Source organism: Chiloscyllium plagiosum, unplaced genomic scaffold (assembly GCF_037043375.1).
Source record: "Chiloscyllium plagiosum isolate Xiang-an unplaced genomic scaffold, Cpla_swu_hap1 HiC_scaffold_18, whole genome shotgun sequence".
Taxonomy (NCBI): domain Eukaryota; kingdom Metazoa; phylum Chordata; class Chondrichthyes; order Orectolobiformes; family Hemiscylliidae; genus Chiloscyllium; species Chiloscyllium plagiosum.
The window spans coordinates 10,725,356-10,747,316 of record NW_028270156.1 but is presented as its reverse complement, the minus strand read 5'-3'; the positions used below and the strand labels follow the sequence as shown (position 1 = coordinate 10,747,316).

Genomic DNA, 21,961 nt, shown 5'->3' with positions numbered 1-21,961 from the left:
CCAATCTAGCATAATAATTTACAGGATGCAGCCTGAGAAATGTGAGAAGGGAAGTATTTCCTCAGGATTTCACCTGATGCTCTGGTGTTATCTTGGTAAGACTCTAATTGGCTGAGGAAACTCTAGGTGGGAGCTTTTATTGTCTCAATAGGACAGGATTCAGAATATTCGGCGCATCTGTAAATATAATTTACATTTTAACCAACCACGTTGTTGTGGGTTAAGAGTCATACATAAGTCAGAGCAGGTGAGGATGGCAGTTTTTAATTCCTTAAAAAGGTTGTTACTTTTTGGTCAATTGGCAACGGTTATGTGGGCATTTATTAATTCCAGATTTTTATGAAATTCAAATGTTGGTACATGTCCTGGTGGAGTTTGAACCTATTTGCCAGAACATTAGTCTGGAGCTCTGGATTAGAACAGTGACATTTCCACAATTACCACATTACTTATCTCTAACGAGAGTCTGTGGTAATGATATGTTGCAATGACATTACAAAATCAAAGGGATGAATGGCCTATTACTCATCCTTTGGTAATAAGTTATTGAAACATTGGATGGTTTAAAGCTGAGCCGAACTTTGATCCTACCACCACCGAAGCGAATAATCTTTCACTCTGGGGATACTGAATTGTGATCTTTCACCATTTATTAGTCAAACTTCTTCTCCCTAGACCAGAAGAACAAAGGCCAATTGTGGCACTAGAGTCATAGATTCATAGAGATGTACAGCAGGAAACAGACCCTTCGGTCCAACTCGTCCATACCGACCAGATATCCCAACCCAATCTAATCCCATCTGCCAGCACCCAGCCCATATCCCTCCAAACCTTTCTCTATTCATATACCCATCCAGATGCTTTTTAAATGTTGCAATTGTACCAGCCTCCACCACTTCCTCTGGCAGCTCATTCCATACATGTGCCACCCTCTGCATGACGAAGTTACCCTTCAGGTCTCTTTTATATCTTTCCCCCCCTCACTCTAAACCCATGTCCTCTAGTTCTGGACTCCCCCACTCCAGGAAAAATATCTTATCTATACACCCTCTCCCTGCCTCTCATGATTTTATAAATCTCAGCCTCCGACGCTCCTGGGAAAACAACCCCAGCCTATTCAGCCTCTCCTACAGCTCAAATCCTCCAACCTTGGCATCATCCTTGTAAATCTTTTCTGAACCCTTTCAAGTTTCACAACATCTTTCCGATAGGAAGGACACCAGAATTGCACGCAATATTCCAAAAGTGGCCTAACCAATGTCTTGTACTGCCACAACATGACCTCCCAACCCATGTACTCAGTACTCTGACCAATAAAGGAAAGCATACTAAACGCCACCTTCACTATCCTATCTACCTGCGACTCCACTTTCAAGGACCTTGCACTCCAAGGTCTCTTTGTTCAGCAACACTCCCCAGGATCTTACCATTAAGCGTATAAGTCCTGCTAAGATTTGCTTTCCCAAAATACAGTACCTTGCATTTATCTAAATTAAACTCCATCTGCCACTCCTCAGCCCTTTGGCCATTTCTAACCAAGATCCTGTTGTAATCTGAGGTAACCTTCTGCGCAGTCCACTTCAGCTGAAAGCAACTGAACTGTGATATTCTACAGTTTAGTGAACCCCCAAAGCATCAGAGAGCTAACTGCAGATGAAAACAACTTTTGGTTTGCATTGTCATGATTAATCTTTCAAAACATTTGAAATCAATACATTCTTTCAATATCCATTCTTCTCCTTCCTGAGTTGTCCGCTGAAAAGCCGATCCAACTCACAGCAGGATGGGTAGGACTAGTTCCTGAATCCACCCTAGCCAGAACATTGATCAATCCCATGAGATTAGCGCTAATCCGTCTCACATTGGCCATGTGGCCAACTTGATGGACCAATCTTTGCCCCAAAGGGGTTGTACATGCATGTTGTAGCTGAGGCATATGGAGTATGCTGGAAGAGGCACCACACAGCTAACCAGGAATATCTCCCCGTCTTAACCACCTGCTATTGCCACATGTTGGAAGAGTTTGCAAATTGACAGCCAACTGGTGTGGCTGCGCTATGAGCACATCTTCCTTGGCCATCAAATCCTGGAGTGGGATGGTCAGAGCTTCTAGCTCAGATGCAGGGATATAAAACCATAGAAAATAGGAACAGGAGTCATTCAGCCCCTTGAACAATGCTAACCAAAAAATCCTCTTTCAGCAAGTACTATGCTAATCAAAATATACACAGTGGTATGGAAAACTCTATACCTTAGAGGTTTGAGGCTAAGATTGCTGTTATCCTAAGAGTATAAACATTGTACTCAATGTGATTGATAGTCAAGACACTCATTTCTGAAAATAATGTTTCCTAAATTTTATTTACTGTGGTCACAGTCTTGGTATTCTTCCTATTTTTGCTGACATTAATCTGAATTTTATTTCTTAACAAGTTGATCATAAATAATAAAAGGAGTAACCCCTCAAGTTTTTTCTAGAATTCAATAGATACTTTGCTTCTACTTAGAACCCCCACAGTGCTGAAAGTGGCCATTCAGCCCATCAAGTTTGCACTGACCCTTGGAAGGACATCCCACCCTCACCCACCACATCCTCATAGTCCCCCAGATGTTTTTTGTACCATGGCTAACCCACCTACCCACTGTGGGGCAATTTTGTTTAGTATAGCCAATCTGCCTAACCTGTATACCTTTGGACAATGGAAGAAAACCAAAGCACCTGGAGGAAACTCACACAGACACAGGGAGAATGTGCAAACTCCACACAGACAGTCACCCGAGGCTGGAATTGAACCCAGGTCCCTGGCGCCATGAGGCAGTAGTACTAACCACTCAGCCACCATGCCATCCAAACTTTTCACCATTTCTTTAGATTCCTAAATGTACAAAACCCTATCTGGTTCAGTCTTGAATATGCTCACTGACTGCTTGTCTTCAGCTCTCTAGCTTTGGAATTTCAAAAGATATACAAATCCCTGAATAGAGAAATGTTTCTTCACCTCACTGACAACTAATCAATTCTTACCCTGAGTCTACGGCACCTAATTGTGGACAATAAGGAAAATAATCCCTCTGAAAACCTTATGTATTTCGATGAGATGAACTCCAATTCTAGCCTCCCTATTTTCTTAATTTCTCCTCATGGGGCAAACGTCTCTTTCCAGAAATCAATCGAAAATCACACTTTGAAGCAAGGCTATCCTACAGGTGAGAAGTCCAAAAACATGCATAGCACTGAGAAAATTAAACGCAGGGAGGAGAACAAGTTCTGCCTGCTGTGCAATGGAAGTGTAACCCACTGAGCACAAGAAACTACACATGGTGTAAAAAATTGTCATCAGTCATAAAGATTAGTCACTTTGCTGTGAAGCAAGTTTAAGACAGTGCCAGGCCATCTGTTTACATTCCGGAATTAACTGCCAGATTTCTGAAAGTAATACATATCCATCTTGCAAGACTTCTTAGATAATGCTAACTCTTTGTATTTGGGGAGTTTAACCATATGGTCTTCAGCTATCCAATGACCGATCTATTTAAACTCTCAAAAACAATTGCATTGAACTCTGTATAATTAGTGCCAATCATATTGAACATTCCTAATGACTGATCCAGATTGATGCTAAAACCTGTTCCTTCCCAGCAATATAGTGTCATTTTAAGCAACATTATATGTACGAATAAGGGAAGTGTCCTGATGAAGGTTACTGAATTTTTTTGTCTCAAATTGTCTTCCCTAAAGATGTTTTTACTCAATGGCCACTGCTACGTTTATCCAGACCCAAACGCAGCTCATCACAAATGCTCTCATTCAGACCATCAAGAGGCAGTAAGAGATTATGCAATTTTAATCGATCCAAACCATTGGGAAACCATCAGAAACAAAAGCAGAGGTTGCTGGAAGGGCTCAGTCTGGTAGCATCTGTGCAGAGAAATCAGTTAATGTTTGTGTTCAGTGACCCTTCCTTGGAATTAGGTAGCTTAGAAATGATTGTTTTTATGCAGAGGATGGATTGGGGAATGGGGGAAGGAGTAAACAATAGTGGGGATAGGGCCCAAAGAGAGCAATTTCTTATTTTTGTTTTCAATTTCCAGCATCTGCAGTTCTTTCTGGAAACCATTAGAATTGGGTCATACCCAATTTTCTCCTTCAGTGAATTCAAAGAAGGATAATATTATACAGTGGTAAAGTTAATATTTCACTGAAATGCAGCAAGTTAGATCATCTAGTGAGATAATGCATTGTACAGAAACTTACTGTGTCTCAAAGCAATATCTTTTTGATTTCAGAGGAATGAGGAAGTTTAACAATAATTTCCATCGGACTGACAGTCTACAGAAAAGTAATTAGATTACATTACAGTGTGGAAACAGGCCCTTCGGCCCAACAAGTCCACACCGATCCGCCGAAGCGAAACCCACCCAGACCCCTACATTTACCCCTTACCTAACACTACGGGCAATTTAGCATGGCCAATTCACCTGACCCTGCACATCTTTGGACTGTGGGAGGAAACCAGAGCACCCGGAGGAAACCCACGCAGACACGGGGAGAACGTGCAAACTCCACACAGTCAGTCGCCTGAGGCGGGAATTGAACCCGGGTCTCAGGCTCTGTGAGGCAGCAGTGCTAACCACTGTGCAACCGTGCCGCCCTCCTGTGGAGAAAGTCAGGACTGCCAATGCTTGAGATTAGAGTCGAAGAGCGTGGTGCTGGAAAAGCACAGCAGGTCAGGCAGCAACTGAGCAGGAGAGTCGACGTTTCTGACATAAGCCCTTCATCAGGATTTATGTGCCTTATTACAGAAAACACAACGATGCAGTGCAAACAGAAAAAATAATTACAGCATAGTTTCATTCAGAAGATCGAAAAAAGGTCTTTTTGCACTGATTGGCAAAGGTTATACAGCAGCCGATTGGCCGAGATTATACAGCAGCCGATTGGCCGAGATTATACAGCAGCCGATTGGCCGAGATTATACAGCAGCCGATTGGCCAAGGTTATACAGCAGCCGATTGGCCAAGGTTATACAGCAGCCGATTGGCCAAGGTTATACAGCAGCCGATTGGCCAAGGTTATACAGCAGCCGATTTGGCACTCCACATTAAATTTTTGTTCTGAAGATGAAGGAGTTCTGTTTTCATTCTCTTGTATCTGACTATAAATGCTTTGATCTTTTAGATGAGAGACAGTGTAATCCCACTCAATGTTTTGTTCTAGGCTTGTCATGTTTAACCCTGTGATCACGTTTCAGAGATAAAGAGTACAGGGATCCAGATCAATTCAACATTCATACTACATCGTACGGGGAAACACAAAATATTCAAACACTCTGAGTGGACATTGGTAAACAATGGCAAAATATTATGTGGTTGTTTATTGGTTGTCCTTTGGAGGGAAACCAGAAGAGGTTTACAAGAATGATTCCAAGGGTGGAGGGCTTGTCATAAGAGGAGCGATTGAGGACAGAATGATGAGGGGGGGGATATGATTGAAACTTACAGCACACGGAGAGAACTCAACAGAGAGAACGTGGAGAAAATGTGTCAACTAGTAGGAGAGACTACGACCCGAGGGCACAACCTCAGTATGAAGGGATGATCCATTAGAACTCAGATGAGGAAGATTTTTTTCAGACAGAGGGTGGTTAACCTGTGGAACACATTTCTGCAGAGGGCTGTGAAGGCCAAGACATTGAATGTCTTTACGACATAGATAGGCTCTTGCTTCCTAAGGGAATCAAGGGTTATGGAGAGAAAACAGGAGAATGGCGTTGAAAAACATGTCAGCCAAAATCAAATGACAGAGCAGACCTGATGGGCCAAATGGCCTAATTCTGCTCCTATGTCTTATGGTGTATCACCTTATAATCATAAGTCTCTTTTCTCTCTGAAGTTGTGCACAACTCAGTGTCAAATCTGAAAAATCCGGCCCAACATAGTCAAGTGAATTCTTTCAAAATAGCTGGCTGGAGGTGAGACTAGAAAGGGTAGTGGGTTGGCCTGGGGATAAAGCCTGGATTACAAACTGGGATGCTGTCAGGTACAGAGCTGGACTTGCCTATAGGACCACCTTGGGACCCTGGCATTATGTCCAACATTTAAGAAAAGAAAATAAATGATGAAAGACCCTTTCATACCTTATTGTTCATCCACCGCTCATTTCAAACACTCCCCATGTCCGTTTCATGTCACTTCATGCCCTCTATTCATACCCCTCCCTGCCCCTCAAACCCTCATGCCAAGCTATGCCCCGTTCCATAACTCCTATATCCCTTAATGTCAACTTCATGCCAAATCATCTCAAACAAGCCTTCATCCATTACTCTCTATACTTACCAGGCAAATTCATTTCGTATCTACCACAGACAGACCTCAGGACTCGTGCAGAGAGAAGATAAAGATCATACTATACTGAGAAAAACATTCCTTGTCAGAAGATTTCATTTGTTGCACCTGTATTCCCTGAACAACAAAACTTCTTAGACAACAAACATTGAATGCAGAAACAGAAATTGCTGGTGAAACTAAGCAGGCCAGGCAGCATCTGTGGGAAGCAACAGAGTTAACATTTCACATTCAGTGACCCTCCATTCGAACATTTAATGCAATTGCAACAAGCTTTGAAATTCATTGCTCCACATCAAAGTGTCAAAAACCCATTTGGTTGCCATTCAAACTCAAAAGTGGAAACAACACTACTGTGGTGTTGGGCTGTTGTACAGAGGGAAGCAGTTAATAAAAACCCCTTGGCTTATGTCAACAGACAAAGTAAAATAGCTAGCAATTTTTTTTAAACACTCCATTCATTCTTTTCAAAGATCTAAAGGGTAGCATTTGCAAATGCCTTATCAGTTTTGGCAGTTCTCTTTTCCAGGTCTCTAGGTGCCTGTGAACATTATCTTTAATAATTTTAATAACTCTCTTTGACAGGTTTGGCAGTTGGTTTTGACAAGCCTGTGGACTGTTCCAATCAGCTTGACATTATTGAGTTCATGAACTTTTTGCACATAATTATACCCACTTTTAGCAATCCAAAAGATTACCCAAACTCTCCCAAGGAGCATGTTACCTCCACAAATGGCATCTAATCTGGCCCAAAGGTGTCTTGGGGGATCATACCTACAAGGGCATCTTCCCCCTTCAAAGGGATACCTTGATTTTTCAAGAGAATTCAGAGTTTACACCTGCTCTGAGCACACCAAATCTGCACACACTGAGTTTCACACTAAAGAGATGCCAAAATGCAATGGGAGGCAGCTACTGATGTAAATGGACAGCTGCCTTTGCAAACTGCCATGCTTGTGTCTTGGCCTGTCTCCAAAGACAACTCATGAAACTTGTTTGGGAGTGACGCAGGAGAGGTGATTTAGAGCTACCACCATTCATTTCAGCCGTTTTTACTGCTCCAACCGTGGACCCCAATTAAAAATTTCATCACACATACAATTGACAAACACAACATGGAGTCATAGAATTGCTAACAGTACAGAAGGCAGCCATTTGTCCCCATTGTGTCTTTCCTGTTTTTAAATCAACATCTACTCACCTGCTGACCACTCTCCATAACCCTGTAAAACTGTCCTGTGAGGTGACTCAGAAATCACCATTTTTCCATTCTTAAAACTCTGGGCTCATTTTGCTGTTTATTTATTCCATCAGTCCTGCCTGCCAACACATATAATTATCGACCTGGAATTTGCTTACATAGCAGACTGGCGTGGGATGTAGGACATACTTAACCTCAATTAACTTGCTAAAGAAAATGGTTTTTTCTTCAATAAGTTTCCACTCAAAGATGCTTTTGGGTGAGGTGTACAGAATTGATCACAAAAGGTTGAGACAATTCAATGCCACTATGACAAAGTTCCAATTCCTATCATGCCTACAGACTGACTCTAGTTATTATTAATTTTTTTAAAAGACTTCTGAATTATCCCAGCAATCCATTAAGTTTTGATCAGTCACTCATACTCTGCGGATGCTTCACATTATTATTACTGAACTCGATCTTGAGTCCTGAAGGCTGCAGGGACCTTCAGTGGAAAATGAGTTGCTGTCTTCCAGCTTGCACTGTACCTCACTGGAGCACTGCAGCAAGCCCAAGGCAGAGATGCTGACCAGGGAACATTGGCGTATGTTGAAGTAGCAGGCAACAGGGCCTTTCATACTCAATATCGAGTTCAATAATTTTAAGGCCCGAGCACCTTCTCCTGTGTCTTTACTCCAACCCCGACACACCAGGCCCTGTCATCACATATCATCATTCCTGATGAAGAGCTCCTGCCCGAAACGTTGATTTTCCTTCTCATCGGATGCTGCCTGACCTGCTGTGTGTTTCCTGCACCACTGCAGTCCTCACCTTTGCCTGCCATCACATGGGCTGCTACCACAAGCAACCCATTGCCAGCCACTAATGGTCACCATTAGCAGCTATTCATAGCCCCAGGTCGACCTCCCCCCAACCAGATGTCCATCCAACTGTTGTGCCCTCTCTGGTTTCCATCTCCACCCATCATTTACTCTACCTCTTGTCCACCTGATATTCAGCATATGAGTTGCTGTTCTTCCGACTTGCACGAAGCCTCACTGGAGCACTGCAGCAAGCCCAAGACAAAGATGTTCACATGGCAAGTCCAACACATTCTATGCCTTACAGTCTTATAGAGTTAGATAAGCTCTCTATGGTCAAAGAGATCAAAGGTTATGGTGAGAAAACGGGAGAATGGGGTTGAAAGTCTTATCAGCCATGATTGAATCATGATGCAGACTTGAGGGGCCAAATGGCCTCATGTCTGTTCCTATGTCTTATGGTCTTATATATTTACAACCTTCTACTAGCTATAATCAGATCTGAAGAAGGGTCACTTCACCCAAAACATTAACTTTATTTTCTCTCCACAAACGCTACCAGACCTGTTAAGTTTTTCCAGCAACTTCTGTTATTGTTCCTGATTTCCAGCATCCACCATTCTGTTTTTCTTTTGTTTTGCAGGTTTGGAGTTCATGTTTGGATGCGTAGTTGTGGTGAATTTGGCAAGAAACCTGTTGGCCTTCTTGAAGATTTACAAGATGACTTCTCTGGAGCAACCTGTGTCTTCCAAGATTCCAGAGACATCTGCCTATCTTGGTGACATTTGCTATGACATGCCAGCGTGCTAGACTGGTTGCCATTTGTACATAGGCATGTCATTTTTCTGTCTAAAACCAAGATTTATTGGCCAAAGCTGTTCTTTTCTTTTCCCAAAGCGAATCAATACAGAGATAATCATTTTTTCTTTTCCTCTACTTGGTATGTGTGGTTTCAGATTATGGGGCGGGATAAACAGTTATGTTTTTGCATTACAAACCAAGTGCGTTAACTGGTCTCCCATCTTTATTCAATGAGTTTTGTTTCTCAATCAATCAATAGTTTAGTGTTTATTAAAGAATCCTGATTGATGGATCTATATTTTTTAACTCTCATATGAGAAAAGTGAACAGTTAGCCATATCAGATCTGGGTATAACAATTGAATTCATGTTGAGACTCATGGGGTAATGGGTCTGGAGAGAAACAGTTCACTCTTCCTATCTTGGCCATAACACGAAAGATCAACATACAAAGAAAATCAAATAAAACTATTCCAAGAAAGAGCAAGTCAAATACAGCGCAATTTACCGTACAAATTTTCATCTGCAATTTTGGAATACTGAATTCAATTCTAATCTCCCTGTTATAGGAAAGACGTTGTGAAACTTGAAAGGGTTTGGAAAAGATTCAAAGATAATGCCAGAGTTGGAGGGTCTGAGCTAAAGGGAGAGACTGAATAGGTTGGGGCTATTTTCCCTGGAGCTTTGGAGGCTGAGGTGTGACTTTATAGAGGTTTATAAAATCATGAGGGTCATGGATAGGGTGAATAGGCAAAGTCTTTTCCCTGGGGTGGGGAAGCCAAATCGAGATGAGCACTGTTTCATTGCAAACATACAAGTGAATTCTGACACGACAAAAGCCCTTCATCAGCACTGTCCCCATGACTTGTCCGGACTTGTCCTACCTGCCCATCTCCTTTTCCACCTATTCCTCCCTCTCCTCCCTGACCTATCACCTTCATCCCGTCCCCCACTCACCCATTGTACTCTATGCTACTTTCTGCCTACCCCCACCCTCCTCTAGCATATCTCTTTAGGCTCACTGCCTTTATTCCTGATGAAGGGCTTTTGCCCGAAACGTCGATTTCGAAGCTCCTTGGATGCTGCCGGAACTGCTGTGCTCTTCCAGCACCACTAATCCAGAATCAAATAATTTTTATGGCTCACTACATTCACATTTCTCTTTTGGAACATTCCTTAGCACTTATTGCTTAGGAATGTAGGAGCAAGAATAGGCCATTCAGCTCATCAAGACTAACCCGCCATTTAATATGTTTCATGGCTGGTCCAACACTACAATGCCTTTTACCCATTCCATCTCCATAACCCTGTATACTACTGGTAAATGTGAATCCATCAATCTCGACCTGAAAGAATGAGCTTCTAACAGCCTTCTGTGCAGAGAATTCCAAAGGTTCACCACCCTCTGCATAAAAAAATATTCTTGGATCTAAATGTCATTCCCATATTTTTAAAGTTTCTTCTTGTTCTAGATTCTCCAACTAGGAGAAATATCTTACCTGCATCTACCCTATCTAATTCCTCCAATATTTTGTAAGTTTCAATGAGATCCTAACCCATCCTTTGAATCTCAGGTGGACAAGTCCAGTTTACCAATCACTTTGACCATGCTTTTGCTCATCTGTTCTAATAACCCCTTGTATGACTGTTATGAAAGTGTAGGTGTGTACTGTACCTTTAAGAGAGTTGAAAAGCTAGCAAGGACGGACAAAGCACAGAGAGTCCTGAACAAGGTAAAAACATGACACTTGGTCAAAATAAGTAGCTGCAGGTGAGTTGCCATGAAACAAAAACCAATTCAAATTCGGCCAGTTTAAATTGTGCCCCAAGATAGCAGAATCTAATCAAATTTGAATTTAGTATTTTGACAACATCAAAACCAATGAAATGATCCAATGTTTTGAATAGTTAGAAGAAGAACTGCCAAGAACATCCATAAATATGGACTGCTAACTGAAGAGCTCTCTGAAAGGTACCTGTCTGTAAGAGGTGTGCGCAGAACATCGAAACCAACTTAGAGAAAATCTACAGAAGACAATCTATAAAGGAGAATTGAAAAGCTGATAGGGTTTTGAAACATGATTTTTTTGTAACTCTTAATCGGGATTTTTCATTGGACCAGCATTATAGAGTGGGAGGTAAAAGATAGGTTCAAGAGAAAGGAGTTGTAAATAGTTGTTGGTTTTAATATTCTCTGTTGGACTGAAAGAACAAAGTTGTTAATGTTTACTTTAAATAGTGACCTCTGGCATAATTCTTTGCCATTCGACTTTTAACAGATTACAGCGCGAGGTGAATTTGAGTTTGTTTTTGTTTCATGGCAACTTATCTGCAGCTATTTGTTTTGACCAAGTGTCATGTTTTTACTTTGTTCAGAACTTTCTGTGCTCTGTCGGTCCTCTGCTAGCTTTTCAACTCTCTTAAAGGTACAGTGTCAGGTTTAAATTAGCAGAGGGGTTTAACATGTCATAACAATATTGCACTGTGAAATATTGAATTTTTTTTAATGCACCCATCCTGGGGTAACTTATTACATGACAGGCACAATATCAATTCAAGTTGAGACTGACATAACACTGTACCAATTCCTTGCAAGGAGAGAGAACACACTGTTCATAATCCAAATTAGCAAGAGCGATCATTTTGACTACTCTCAAAAGAATGGAACATGTTACAGCTGTTCAAAACTTTAGTTAGGCCACATTTGGAATATTGCATGCCACAATAGTTCTGGTCACCACATTACTGGAAGGATGCTTCAGAGGGAATGCAGAGATGGTTTACCAGGATGCTGCCTGGTCTGGAGGGTTTTATTTATGAGGAAAGTTTGGGTAAACTAGGATTGTCCTCACCAGAAAGACAGAGGTGGTGGCGCAACTGGATAGAGGTCTTCAAAATGATGAGAGGACTAGATGGATTGGACAGCCAGAAGCTTTTTCCCTGGGTGGGAAGGTCAACTACAAGAGAGCACAGATTCAAGGTGAGACGGGGGAAGTTCAGGGGAGAAGTACGGGAAAAATGTTTCACAAAGACGGTGGTGCGTGCCTAGAATGCACTGCCAGTGGAGCTGGTGGAAACAGATACGTTAGCAAGGTTTAAGGCATATTAGACAGACACATGGACAGGAGGCAAACAGAGGGATAGAAACAGTGGATGGGCAATACATTGTGGGTCTAAATAAGGATTAGAATTGGTGCAGGCTCATCAGGATGGAGGGTCTGTTCCTGTGCTGTATCGAACTGAACTGCATTGCATTGAACTGCGTTGCATTGAACCGTATTGAACTGTGTTGTATTGAATTATATTGAACTGTGTTGAATTGCATAGTGAATTGCATATTGAATTGCATTGTGTGATCAGCCATTTTTGTTTAAGACCTAAAAAGCTGTTTTATTGCAAACCTTTCTCACAAATCCATTTTAGGGTGGAACAGTGGCTCAGTGGTTAACACTGCTGCCTCACAGTGCCAGGGACTGGGTTTGATGCCAGCTTTGAATGACAGTCTGTGTGGAGTTTGCACATTCTCCCAGTATCTGCCTGGTGCTCTGGTTTCCTCCCACAGTCCAAAGATGTTAAAGTTAGGTGGGTTGGCCATGTTAAATTGCCCCATTGTTGTCAGGGATGTATAGGTTAGGTGCATTAGTCAGGGGTAAATGTAGAGTATTAGGGTAGGGGAATGGGTCTGGGTGGCTTACTCTTCAGAGGGTCAGTGTGGACTTGTTGAGCCGAAGGGCCTGTTTCCACACTGTAGTGATTCTATTCTATTCTATAAATAACCTGATTCATTATATAGAGCTAAAGTGGCGCAGCCCTCAATTAACACTACAGTGGGATAAAATGATTGCTTCACACAGATCAATTGAGTCAAACTCTGCCAATTGCTTCAGTCACAAGCACACTTTGAAGTTACCTTCCTGTTGGCCTGGTGAAACGGATGTCGGGAGCTGTTTTTACTTGATAGCATTCCATTCTCTGTAGTTCTGGGAGGATTCATGCCAATAAACGGAGGCTGGTTCTTTAGAACTCCAGATACACAGAGCTGTGCCACCTCCTTCAAAGCCTTCAGCTGAGATTCCTGAGACAACAAAGATCACAAACTAATTAAATCCCATCAAACCATTAACTCGTGACTGTTTTTAGCTTTTTGCTATTGATTACAGGAAAAATCAAATGCTGCAGACCCACGGCCAGGACCGACTTCATGCTTGTGGATTATTTGTCAATTGGTTTGCTTCTCCTTGTTCAGAAGATAACGTGCGCATTTGCTCTTGATTCAGGCTGCTCGATAATTTAACCTCAACTTCCAATAAAAATAACTGATTAACAGATGCACATGATAGAAGCTTTGGGAAGCACACTTTGGCGTTGTGAGGTCTGAGAGGATTTGGGGGTTTTGGATCAGCCTTTTACCCTTTTCCCAATATCAATAACAATATCCTACATGGGGCTTGAGAAACTTCCTTTACTCATCACCAGCTCAACAAGTGGAGTTAAGAGGTCATGTTGCAGCTGTAAAGGACATTAATGAGACATTTTATAAATGCTGCATTCAATTCTGCTCTCCCTGCCATAGGAAAGATATTGTTAAACCCGAAAGAAACAGAAAAGATTGACAAGGATGTTGCCAACTTTGGAGGGTTTGAGCTATGGGAGAGGTTGAATAAGCTGGGGCTGTTTGCCCTGGAGTTTCAGAGGCTGAGGGATGGCATTATAGAGGTTTTTTTAAAATCATGAGGGGCATAGATAGGAAAAAAAGGCAAGGTCTGTTTGACAGGGTAGGGAATCTAAAAATAGAGGGAAGATGTTTAAGGTGAAAGGGGAAAGATTTAAAAGGGGCAACATTTTCACGCCCCTTATGGAATGAGTTGCCATAGGAGGTGGTGGAGGCTGGTACAATTACAACATTTAAAAGGCATCTGGATGGGTATATGAATAGGAAGGATGTGGAGGGATATGGGTCAAGTGCTGGCAAACAGGACGAGATTAATTTCGGATATCTAGTCAGCATCGATGAGTTGGACTGAAGGGTCTGTTTTCATGCTGTACATCTCTATGACTTTAACTGGATCTGCTGTGAGACATTGCCAGAAACCTTGCAGTTCCACCTTTAACCTGAGCAGTAATGAGATTCATAGGGAGCAAGCAGTGGCCTGAGGGGCTCGATATAGAATTAAAAGCATGAAATTGCTAGACAATATGCAGTAAGATGAGACCAACATGAAGGTAACAGTTCGGATAAATTTGCACTCAAAATATCTGAAAAGAAAATTAAATTATCTCATCAGTAAGCAGCAGCAGAAACACTTAAACTATGATAAAAGTAACATGCACAATGCATGGTGCTTTAGTTTTGTTGCAAGAGGACAGTTAACCATAGAAATAATGAAAAAGAAAAATCTAGAATGTGGTAGCTAATAGTGTGGGATTTTCTCCTTCTGGGGTATACTCATTTTGATCACTGCATGTCACACTCTGTCTCACTAAGGCTCTTGGAACCAGAAAATGTGATGAGTAGCACAAGCTTTTTGATTCCCCATTTCTTCAGCCTGAGGGTCAGTTAGCTCAGTTGGCTGAATGGTTGGTTTGCACAGTGATGCCAACAGCGTGGGTTCAATTCCTGTACCAGCTGGGCTTACCCTGAAAGTCGTGTTTTCTCAACCTTACCCCTCGTGAGGTGCGGTGACCCTCTGGCTAAACTCACTACTTTTCATCTTCCATCTCAGAAGAGAGCAGTCCTACCCCTCCTCTGGTGACTTTACCTTCACTAATCTAATGAAGCAGGTAGATACCTGCAATATTCAGGGGAAGTGACTTCTACACTCTGCCTTGTGCTAGCCCCTTTGGAAAAGCTGGATGCTGGGGTTGATTTGGGTTTTCAGCTCTCAACATCCGGGTTCAATTCCCGCCTCAGGCGATTGACTGTGTGGAGTTTGCACGTTCTCCCCGTGTCTGCGTGGGTTTCCTCCGGGTCCTCCGGTTTCCTCCCACAGTCCAAAGATGTGCAGGTCAGGTGAATTGGCCATGCTAAATTGCCCGTAGTGTTGGGTAAGGGGTAAATGTAGGGGTATGGGTGGGTTACGCTTCGGCGGGTCGGTGTGGACTTGTTGGGCCGAAGGGCCTGTTTCCACACTGTAAAGTAATCTAATCTAATCTAAAATTGTGGGCTGAGGGAGTGGGACTGTGACGTCAATTGGAGAGAGGCCTGTGCTAGTTCTTTTAGGAGTGTGACTTTATATGGGCCTTAGAGCACCCTGCAGAAATCAGGAGGCAGCTTCCTGTGCCCTTCTCCTGCTGCAGGCACTGAACCAGACCATAATCATCAATCAACAGCATCTCATTGGTACTTAGGTCACACACCAGAGGTTTCGGAATCAAGAGCCAGGAAGGTGTGGTAACTGGTTGCTGCCACCGGTCACCCCTGATTACATGCCTCCTGGTGTAGAAGAAGCAAGTGAAAGGAACTCTCCATTTTAATTTTTGTTTCCTCACTTTGCAGGGAAATGCACAGCCTTTCAGCTTGGACCTCTTTCCAAGAATGTGGGAGATCTGCAGGCGGGCGCTTGAAGGCAGCAGGGAATCAGATTATCCTGAGGGGACGTATTATGGTAATGTCACTGGTCGAGTGATGCAGAGCCCCAGGCTAAAGTTCTGAGGACACAAATTTGTATCTCATGACAGCAGATGGTGAAGTTTGAATCCAGTAAGATCTCGAATTTAAAGCGATTTTGATGCCAGCCACGTAACTACTACAGATTGTTGTAAGAAGCCACCTGGTTTCTCTGGAGGGAAATCTTCCCTTTTTTCGGGAAGGAAACCTGGTCTACATGCCGATGCCAGACTCACTGTAATGTAGTTGACTCTTAAATGCCCTCTGAAATGGACCGGAATGCCACTCAGTTCCAAGGTAATTAGGGATGGCCAATAAATGCCAGCAATGTCAAGAACACCATAAGACATAGGAGCAGAGATTAGGTCATTCAGCCCATCAAGTCTGCTCCGCCCTTCGAACATGGCTGGTAGGTTTTTCAACACCATTTTCTCACTTTCTCCCCATAATCTTTGATCCCCTTGACAATCAAGAACTTTTCTACCTCCCATGAATGAATGAATCTCCCAATGCAGCAACAGTTAATATGCTGAATTTGCAGAATAGGTTAACACTGCACAAACCATAAGACCATCATGGAGCTCAAATTCTTTTGGTTGTTGACCAGAAACATTTTACGTTCTTCAGGAATTGCCTCTTACCCCAAAGTATTTATCATAATAATTCAGCAAACAACGCCTCAGGCGACTGCCTGTGTGGAGTTTGCACATTCTCCCAGTGTCTGCGTGGGTTTCCTCCGGGTGCTCCGGTTTCCTCCCACAGTCCAAAGATGTGCAGGTCAGGTGAATTGGCCAGGCTAAATTGCCCATAGTGTTAGGTGAAGGGGTAAACGTAGGGGAATGGGTCTGGGTAGGTTGCGGATCGGTGTGGACTTGTTGGGCCGAAGGGCCTGTTTCCACACTAAGTAATCTAATCTAATCTAAATTATCTCTTATCACAAGAAAACTGTGAAGAGTTAATCTACAATAGAGTTCATCAACGTTGTACATTAGTTGTTCGTATATTGTAAGGATGTTGTTTCAACAGGCAACACAGTCATGGGAAACTGATTGAAGAACACGCCTTTCACATATTTTCACAGCATCAGGAAACTAGCAAAAAATCCAGGGGAGGAACGTATTGGATTCAATATGAAAAATGTAAGCACATAACATAAGAACATAAGCACTAGGAGCAGGAGTATGCCATCTGACCCTTTGAGCTGCTCCGCCATTGAATAAGATTATAGCTGATCTTTATGTGAACTCAGCTCCACTTACCCGCTCTGTCACCGTAACCGCTAATTCTTCTATTGTTCAAAACAAATCTGTCTTAGCTTTAAAAACATTCATTGAAGTAGCATCAACTATTTTACTGGGCAGGGAGTCCACAGATTCACAACCCTCTGGGTGAAGAGGTTCCTCCTCAATTCGGTCGTAAATCTGCTCCCACTAATTTTGAGGCTATACCCTCTTGTCTAGTTTCACCCGCCAGTAGAAACATCCTCTCTACAGCTACCTTATCTATTCCCTTCATTATTTATATGTTTTTATAAGATCCCGCCTCATTCTTCTAAATCCCAATGAATATAATCCTAGTTTACTTAGTATCTCCCCATAAACCGACCCCCTCAACTCCAGAATCAACCAAGTGAACCTCCTCTGCATCCCCTCTAGTGCCTGTACATCCTTTCTCAAGTGAGGAGAGTCAAAGCTGCACACAGTACTCCAGGTGTGGCCTCACCAGCACCCTGTACAGATGCAGCATAATCTCTCTGCTTTTAAACTCCATCCCTTCAGTAATGAAGGACAAACTGCCATTCGCCAAAACAGAAATGGTAAAATTAATATGAGTTAAAATAATGAGACTAAAATGAGTTGCAGGACTTTAATGAGGATATTGTAGAAGAATTTCTCATAAATAAGATTGCTTTATTTCATTCAAAGATCTCCTTATTTGGGAAATATATTGCTAGACTTGAGATTTATTCATGCCGCTATCAGTTCAGAAGGACAGAAGAGAGAATCCAGAGCAGAATCTTGTTGAGGGGTGAACTGCTGACCAGAGAGCTGGCTAGAGACACTCACTAGACGAAAGTAAGGACCACAGATTATAGTCGAGAGAGTGGTGCTGGGAAAGCACAGCCAATAAGGCAGCATCTGAGGAGCAGGAAAATCAACATTTCAGACAAAAGCCCGTCATCAGAGACACTCTCTGCCTATTTTCTAGAAGGCCACTTGGAAAACACACCAGTCAGCACCACTACAGAGGTGAGTGCTTCTGAAGGAAGAACACTGTGCGTTGTTTTTTATTCAATGGATATGGATATAGATATCGCTGGCTTTTGCTCTTCTCGAACCTCACTGAATAAGGTCGTGGTGAGCTGCCTTTTTGAGTGCTACTATGTGTGTGTTGTAGGTCAACCACAGTGCTGTTTCAGAAGGGAGTTCCATGATGCTGACCCATCCACAGAGTAGGAATGGTGATCTATCTCCAACTCAATTTGGTGGGCCATTTAGATGGGAACTTTCAGGAATTGGTGCTTCCACATATCTGCTGCCCTTGTCTTTTTAGATGGAAGAGGTTGTGGCTTAGGAAGGAGCTGTTGAAGGAGCTCTGACGAACTGTTGCAGTTGGTCTTATAGATGAATCATACCAGTTCTATTTTGCATTGGTTGTGGAGGGAGTGCATGTTGAAAATGATGGTTGGAGTGCCAGTTAAGCCAATTTCTTTGTCCTGATGACAAACAGTGTCTTCAGTGTTATTGAAGCTACACTCATCCATGTAATTGGAAAGTATTCCATTGTATTCCTGACTTGTGTCTTTCGATGATAGATTTGTGGAATCAGCACTTGTGTTACCTGCCACAGAATCCCCAATCTCTGACTTTTTCTTTGGAATAACGGAGCAAGACTAAGTAATTCAGCCAATCAACCCTGCCCTGTCATTCATTATGATCATGGCTGATCAAACACTTCAATATTCTTCACCCAAACCATTCATATAACCCTATATGCCATGGTAATCAGAAATCTAAATATCTTTACTTTAAACATACTCAGAGACTGAAGTGCCATAGCCCTCTGTGTAGAGAATACCAAAAGATTCACAACCCTCTGAGTTAAAAAAATCCTAATCTTGGATCTAAGTGGCAATACCCTTACTTTCAAATTATGGCCCATTGTTCTAGGCTACTTAACCAGGAGAAACATCTTACCTACGTCTACCCTACCTATCCCTTTAACAATTTTGAAATCTTCAATGAGATCACTTGTCATTCTTTGAAACTCTGGAGAACATTGGTCAGGTTTGCACAATTTCTCTTTATAAAACCAATCCACCATACTCAAAATAAGACTAGTATTCTTCATTTCACTCCCTTCAATGGCAATCGACATTTGTGCATCTCCACGTCCAACCTCACACCACATTCTGCAGATCTCCTACCAGGTGGGTAACCTCACATCTTTCCACATTATATCCCATCTGCAATGTGTTTGCCCATTCATTAAAGCTGCCCAAATCCTCCTGAATCCACTCTACATCTTCCTCACAACACAACTTCCCATGTAGCTTTGTATCACCTACAAATCTGAAAATATTACAATATCTCCAAATCAATGATATATGTTGTGAACAGCTGGGGACTAAATACTGATCCTTATGGTTACCCTCTAGTCATAACCTGCCAACATAAGAATTACTCATTTAGTCCTATTGACTGTTTTGTATCTTGTAGCAACAGCGTTTATGTGGCTGGTCTACTTCAGTTTCTGGTCAATGGATATTGGTATTTGGGGATTCAGTGATGGCAATGTCAAGGGATAATGGTTGGACTGTCTTTTGTTAGAGATGATCAGTTTCTAGGACATTTGTTGTGAGAATTTTATTTTCCAATTTTTAGCCCAAGCATGGATATTAGGACAGGGACTGCTTCAGTACCTGAGGAGTTATAAATGCACAATTTTCAAAACCAACTGGTGAATATCCCCATTTCTGACCTTATGATGGAGGGATGATCATCAATAAAGCAGCTGAAAATGTTTGGGCCTAGGACTCTACCCTGAGGAACTCCTCCAATGATCTCTAGTGGCTGAGAGATGATTGATCTTCAACAATTCCAACTATCTTTCTGTTTCCCAAGCAGGGCTCCAACAAGCAGAGAGCTCTCCCACTGACTCCTGTTTTGATGGGCCATCTTGATAGCACATCTAATCAAATATTATCTTGATGTCGATAGAATTACTTTCACCTCCACTTGACAGCCAGGCTTTCAGGTAAGTAACAATGGCAGAGGGTACTTCACTGGGTGGGAGAACACGGGAAAAAGCAGGTTAAACAGGTCAGAAATAAGGCCTGTGGGCTTTGTCTGACTCGATATCTAGTCCCTTGCTACCCCATTCCTCCCCACAACTTCAAATGAAGGAAAGAAGATAGTAGAATAATTAGGTGCCCTTTTTGCATCAGCAAGAGCAGAAGATTAACTCCAGGCCATTCAGTTTAACATTGGGTGTAGGTAAGCTCCTGGAATTCGTACTGAGTGAGAAACCATTTCTTCTGGTGGGAGTATCAAGAACCAAGGGATATAACTTAACATCAACATAGAGTTAATATAATTTAGCATCGACATACAGAGAGTTCTGGGCATACGGGTCCACAGATCCCTGGAGGAAGCAATGCTGGAGGATAAGGTGGTCAAAAAGGCATACAGCACACTTGCCTTCACCACCCAGGGCATCGAATATAAAAATTGGCAATTTGTGTTACAGTTTTACAAAATTTTACTCGGCCACTTATGAAATATTGTGTGCAGTTCACATTGCCACATTACCAGAAAGGCCAGATGCTTTGGAAAGGGTGCAAAGATGGATGTTGCCTGGTCTGGAGGGTTTTAGTTACGAGGAGAGGTTGCATAAGCTTACATTGATTTCTTTGGAAAGGTAGAGGCTGAGCGGGCAACTTGATAGAGATCTATAAACTTAGGAAAGGTACAGATAGGGTAAATAGTCAGACACGTTTTTCCCAGGGTGGAAAGGACAACTACAAGGCACCGGTTCCAGGTGAGAAAGGGAATGTTTAGGGAGCAACATTTAAGGTTTATCTTGATAGACACGTGAACGGGATGAAGGAGCAGGGGTGGGGGTGGCAGGGACGAACAGAGGGATAGAAACCATGCATGAGCAATAAGTAGCAGCTCTATATAAGGACTAGAATCGGTGCAGGCTTTGTGGGCCGTAGGGCCCGTTCTTGTGTTGTATTGAATTGCATTGCATAATATTACGATCATCACCTTGCCAGTCTGGAGAGATATTGGGATGCTCTTTCCCATACAAGAGTGAACAAAGTTTTCACTGTTGTTCTGCAAAAAAAACTTTTCAGTGCCAGCAAGATTGACCAATTGATCAATGCAACACCAAAGCATGTGGTGTAAAGACAGGCAAATGGACTTGAGGTGTAGATTTGCCAAGGCATGATTACATTGAAGAGCAGGCAGATTACATTGGGTCTACCTGTCTTATTCCTGCTTCTTAAATTCCAATGTTCCAAACTGTGCTTTCATTGACATTCTGAAACTGCAGTGGGCAATTTCATTTTAAACATGGTTGTGTTCAGTGCCATGTTTGTGTGTTTCCATTTCACAGCCCAGTGGCAGGCAACATTAATTACAAGAGAGCTGGGTTGGTCATTAGATTATCAAAAAGACAGGAATGAATTATCTGCCAAAACATCGCTGGCTCAGAGGGGCTGTGGAAATGTTTTACGTCTGCAGGCCATATCTTGGTTGACGTGTCATTGTGTTTTATCTTGCTTTGTTTGGCTTAATGTTGTTTTCCTACTCTTAAACAAAACCTGAAACGAGGGGATGTCAGACTTGTGCTTGAAGTAAGCAATAGAATAGAAGTATTTGCCTCCAGATAACATTAGCATTGTAGTTCATTGCCAGGCTGAACAAATGCTTTCCAATGTTGCAGATAGTTTAGAGAATTGTTATAAGCTCACAACAATAGGAAAACTAATTGCCAAAGTACTTAGCTATTGTCTGACACTTGAGAGCGATGTCATGCAGTTTATCACTTCAGGACCATAAGATACAGAGTCAGGTCGATTCACGATTTATACAATAAAGAACACAGAAAAAAACATCTACTGAATTCAGAAGTTTTTCAAATACGGTTTACGATGTGCAAAACATTTAGAAAATGTAGGAAATGATTTGGGTAAAAG

The 21,961-nt window shown here is 42.2% G+C and overlaps 1 protein-coding gene across 1 annotated transcript in view; it reads right to left on the bottom strand.

The window, feature by feature from the left end:
• Positions 1 to 21,961, bottom strand: part of luzp2 (leucine zipper protein 2) — a 402,509-nt gene that overhangs the window by 82,121 nt on the left and 298,427 nt on the right. The window contains exon 9 of the mRNA XM_087996289.1: positions 13,060 to 13,224. Coding sequence (XP_087852415.1) covers positions 13,060 to 13,224 — 165 coding nt within the window. The remainder of the gene's footprint in view (positions 1 to 13,059; positions 13,225 to 21,961) is intronic.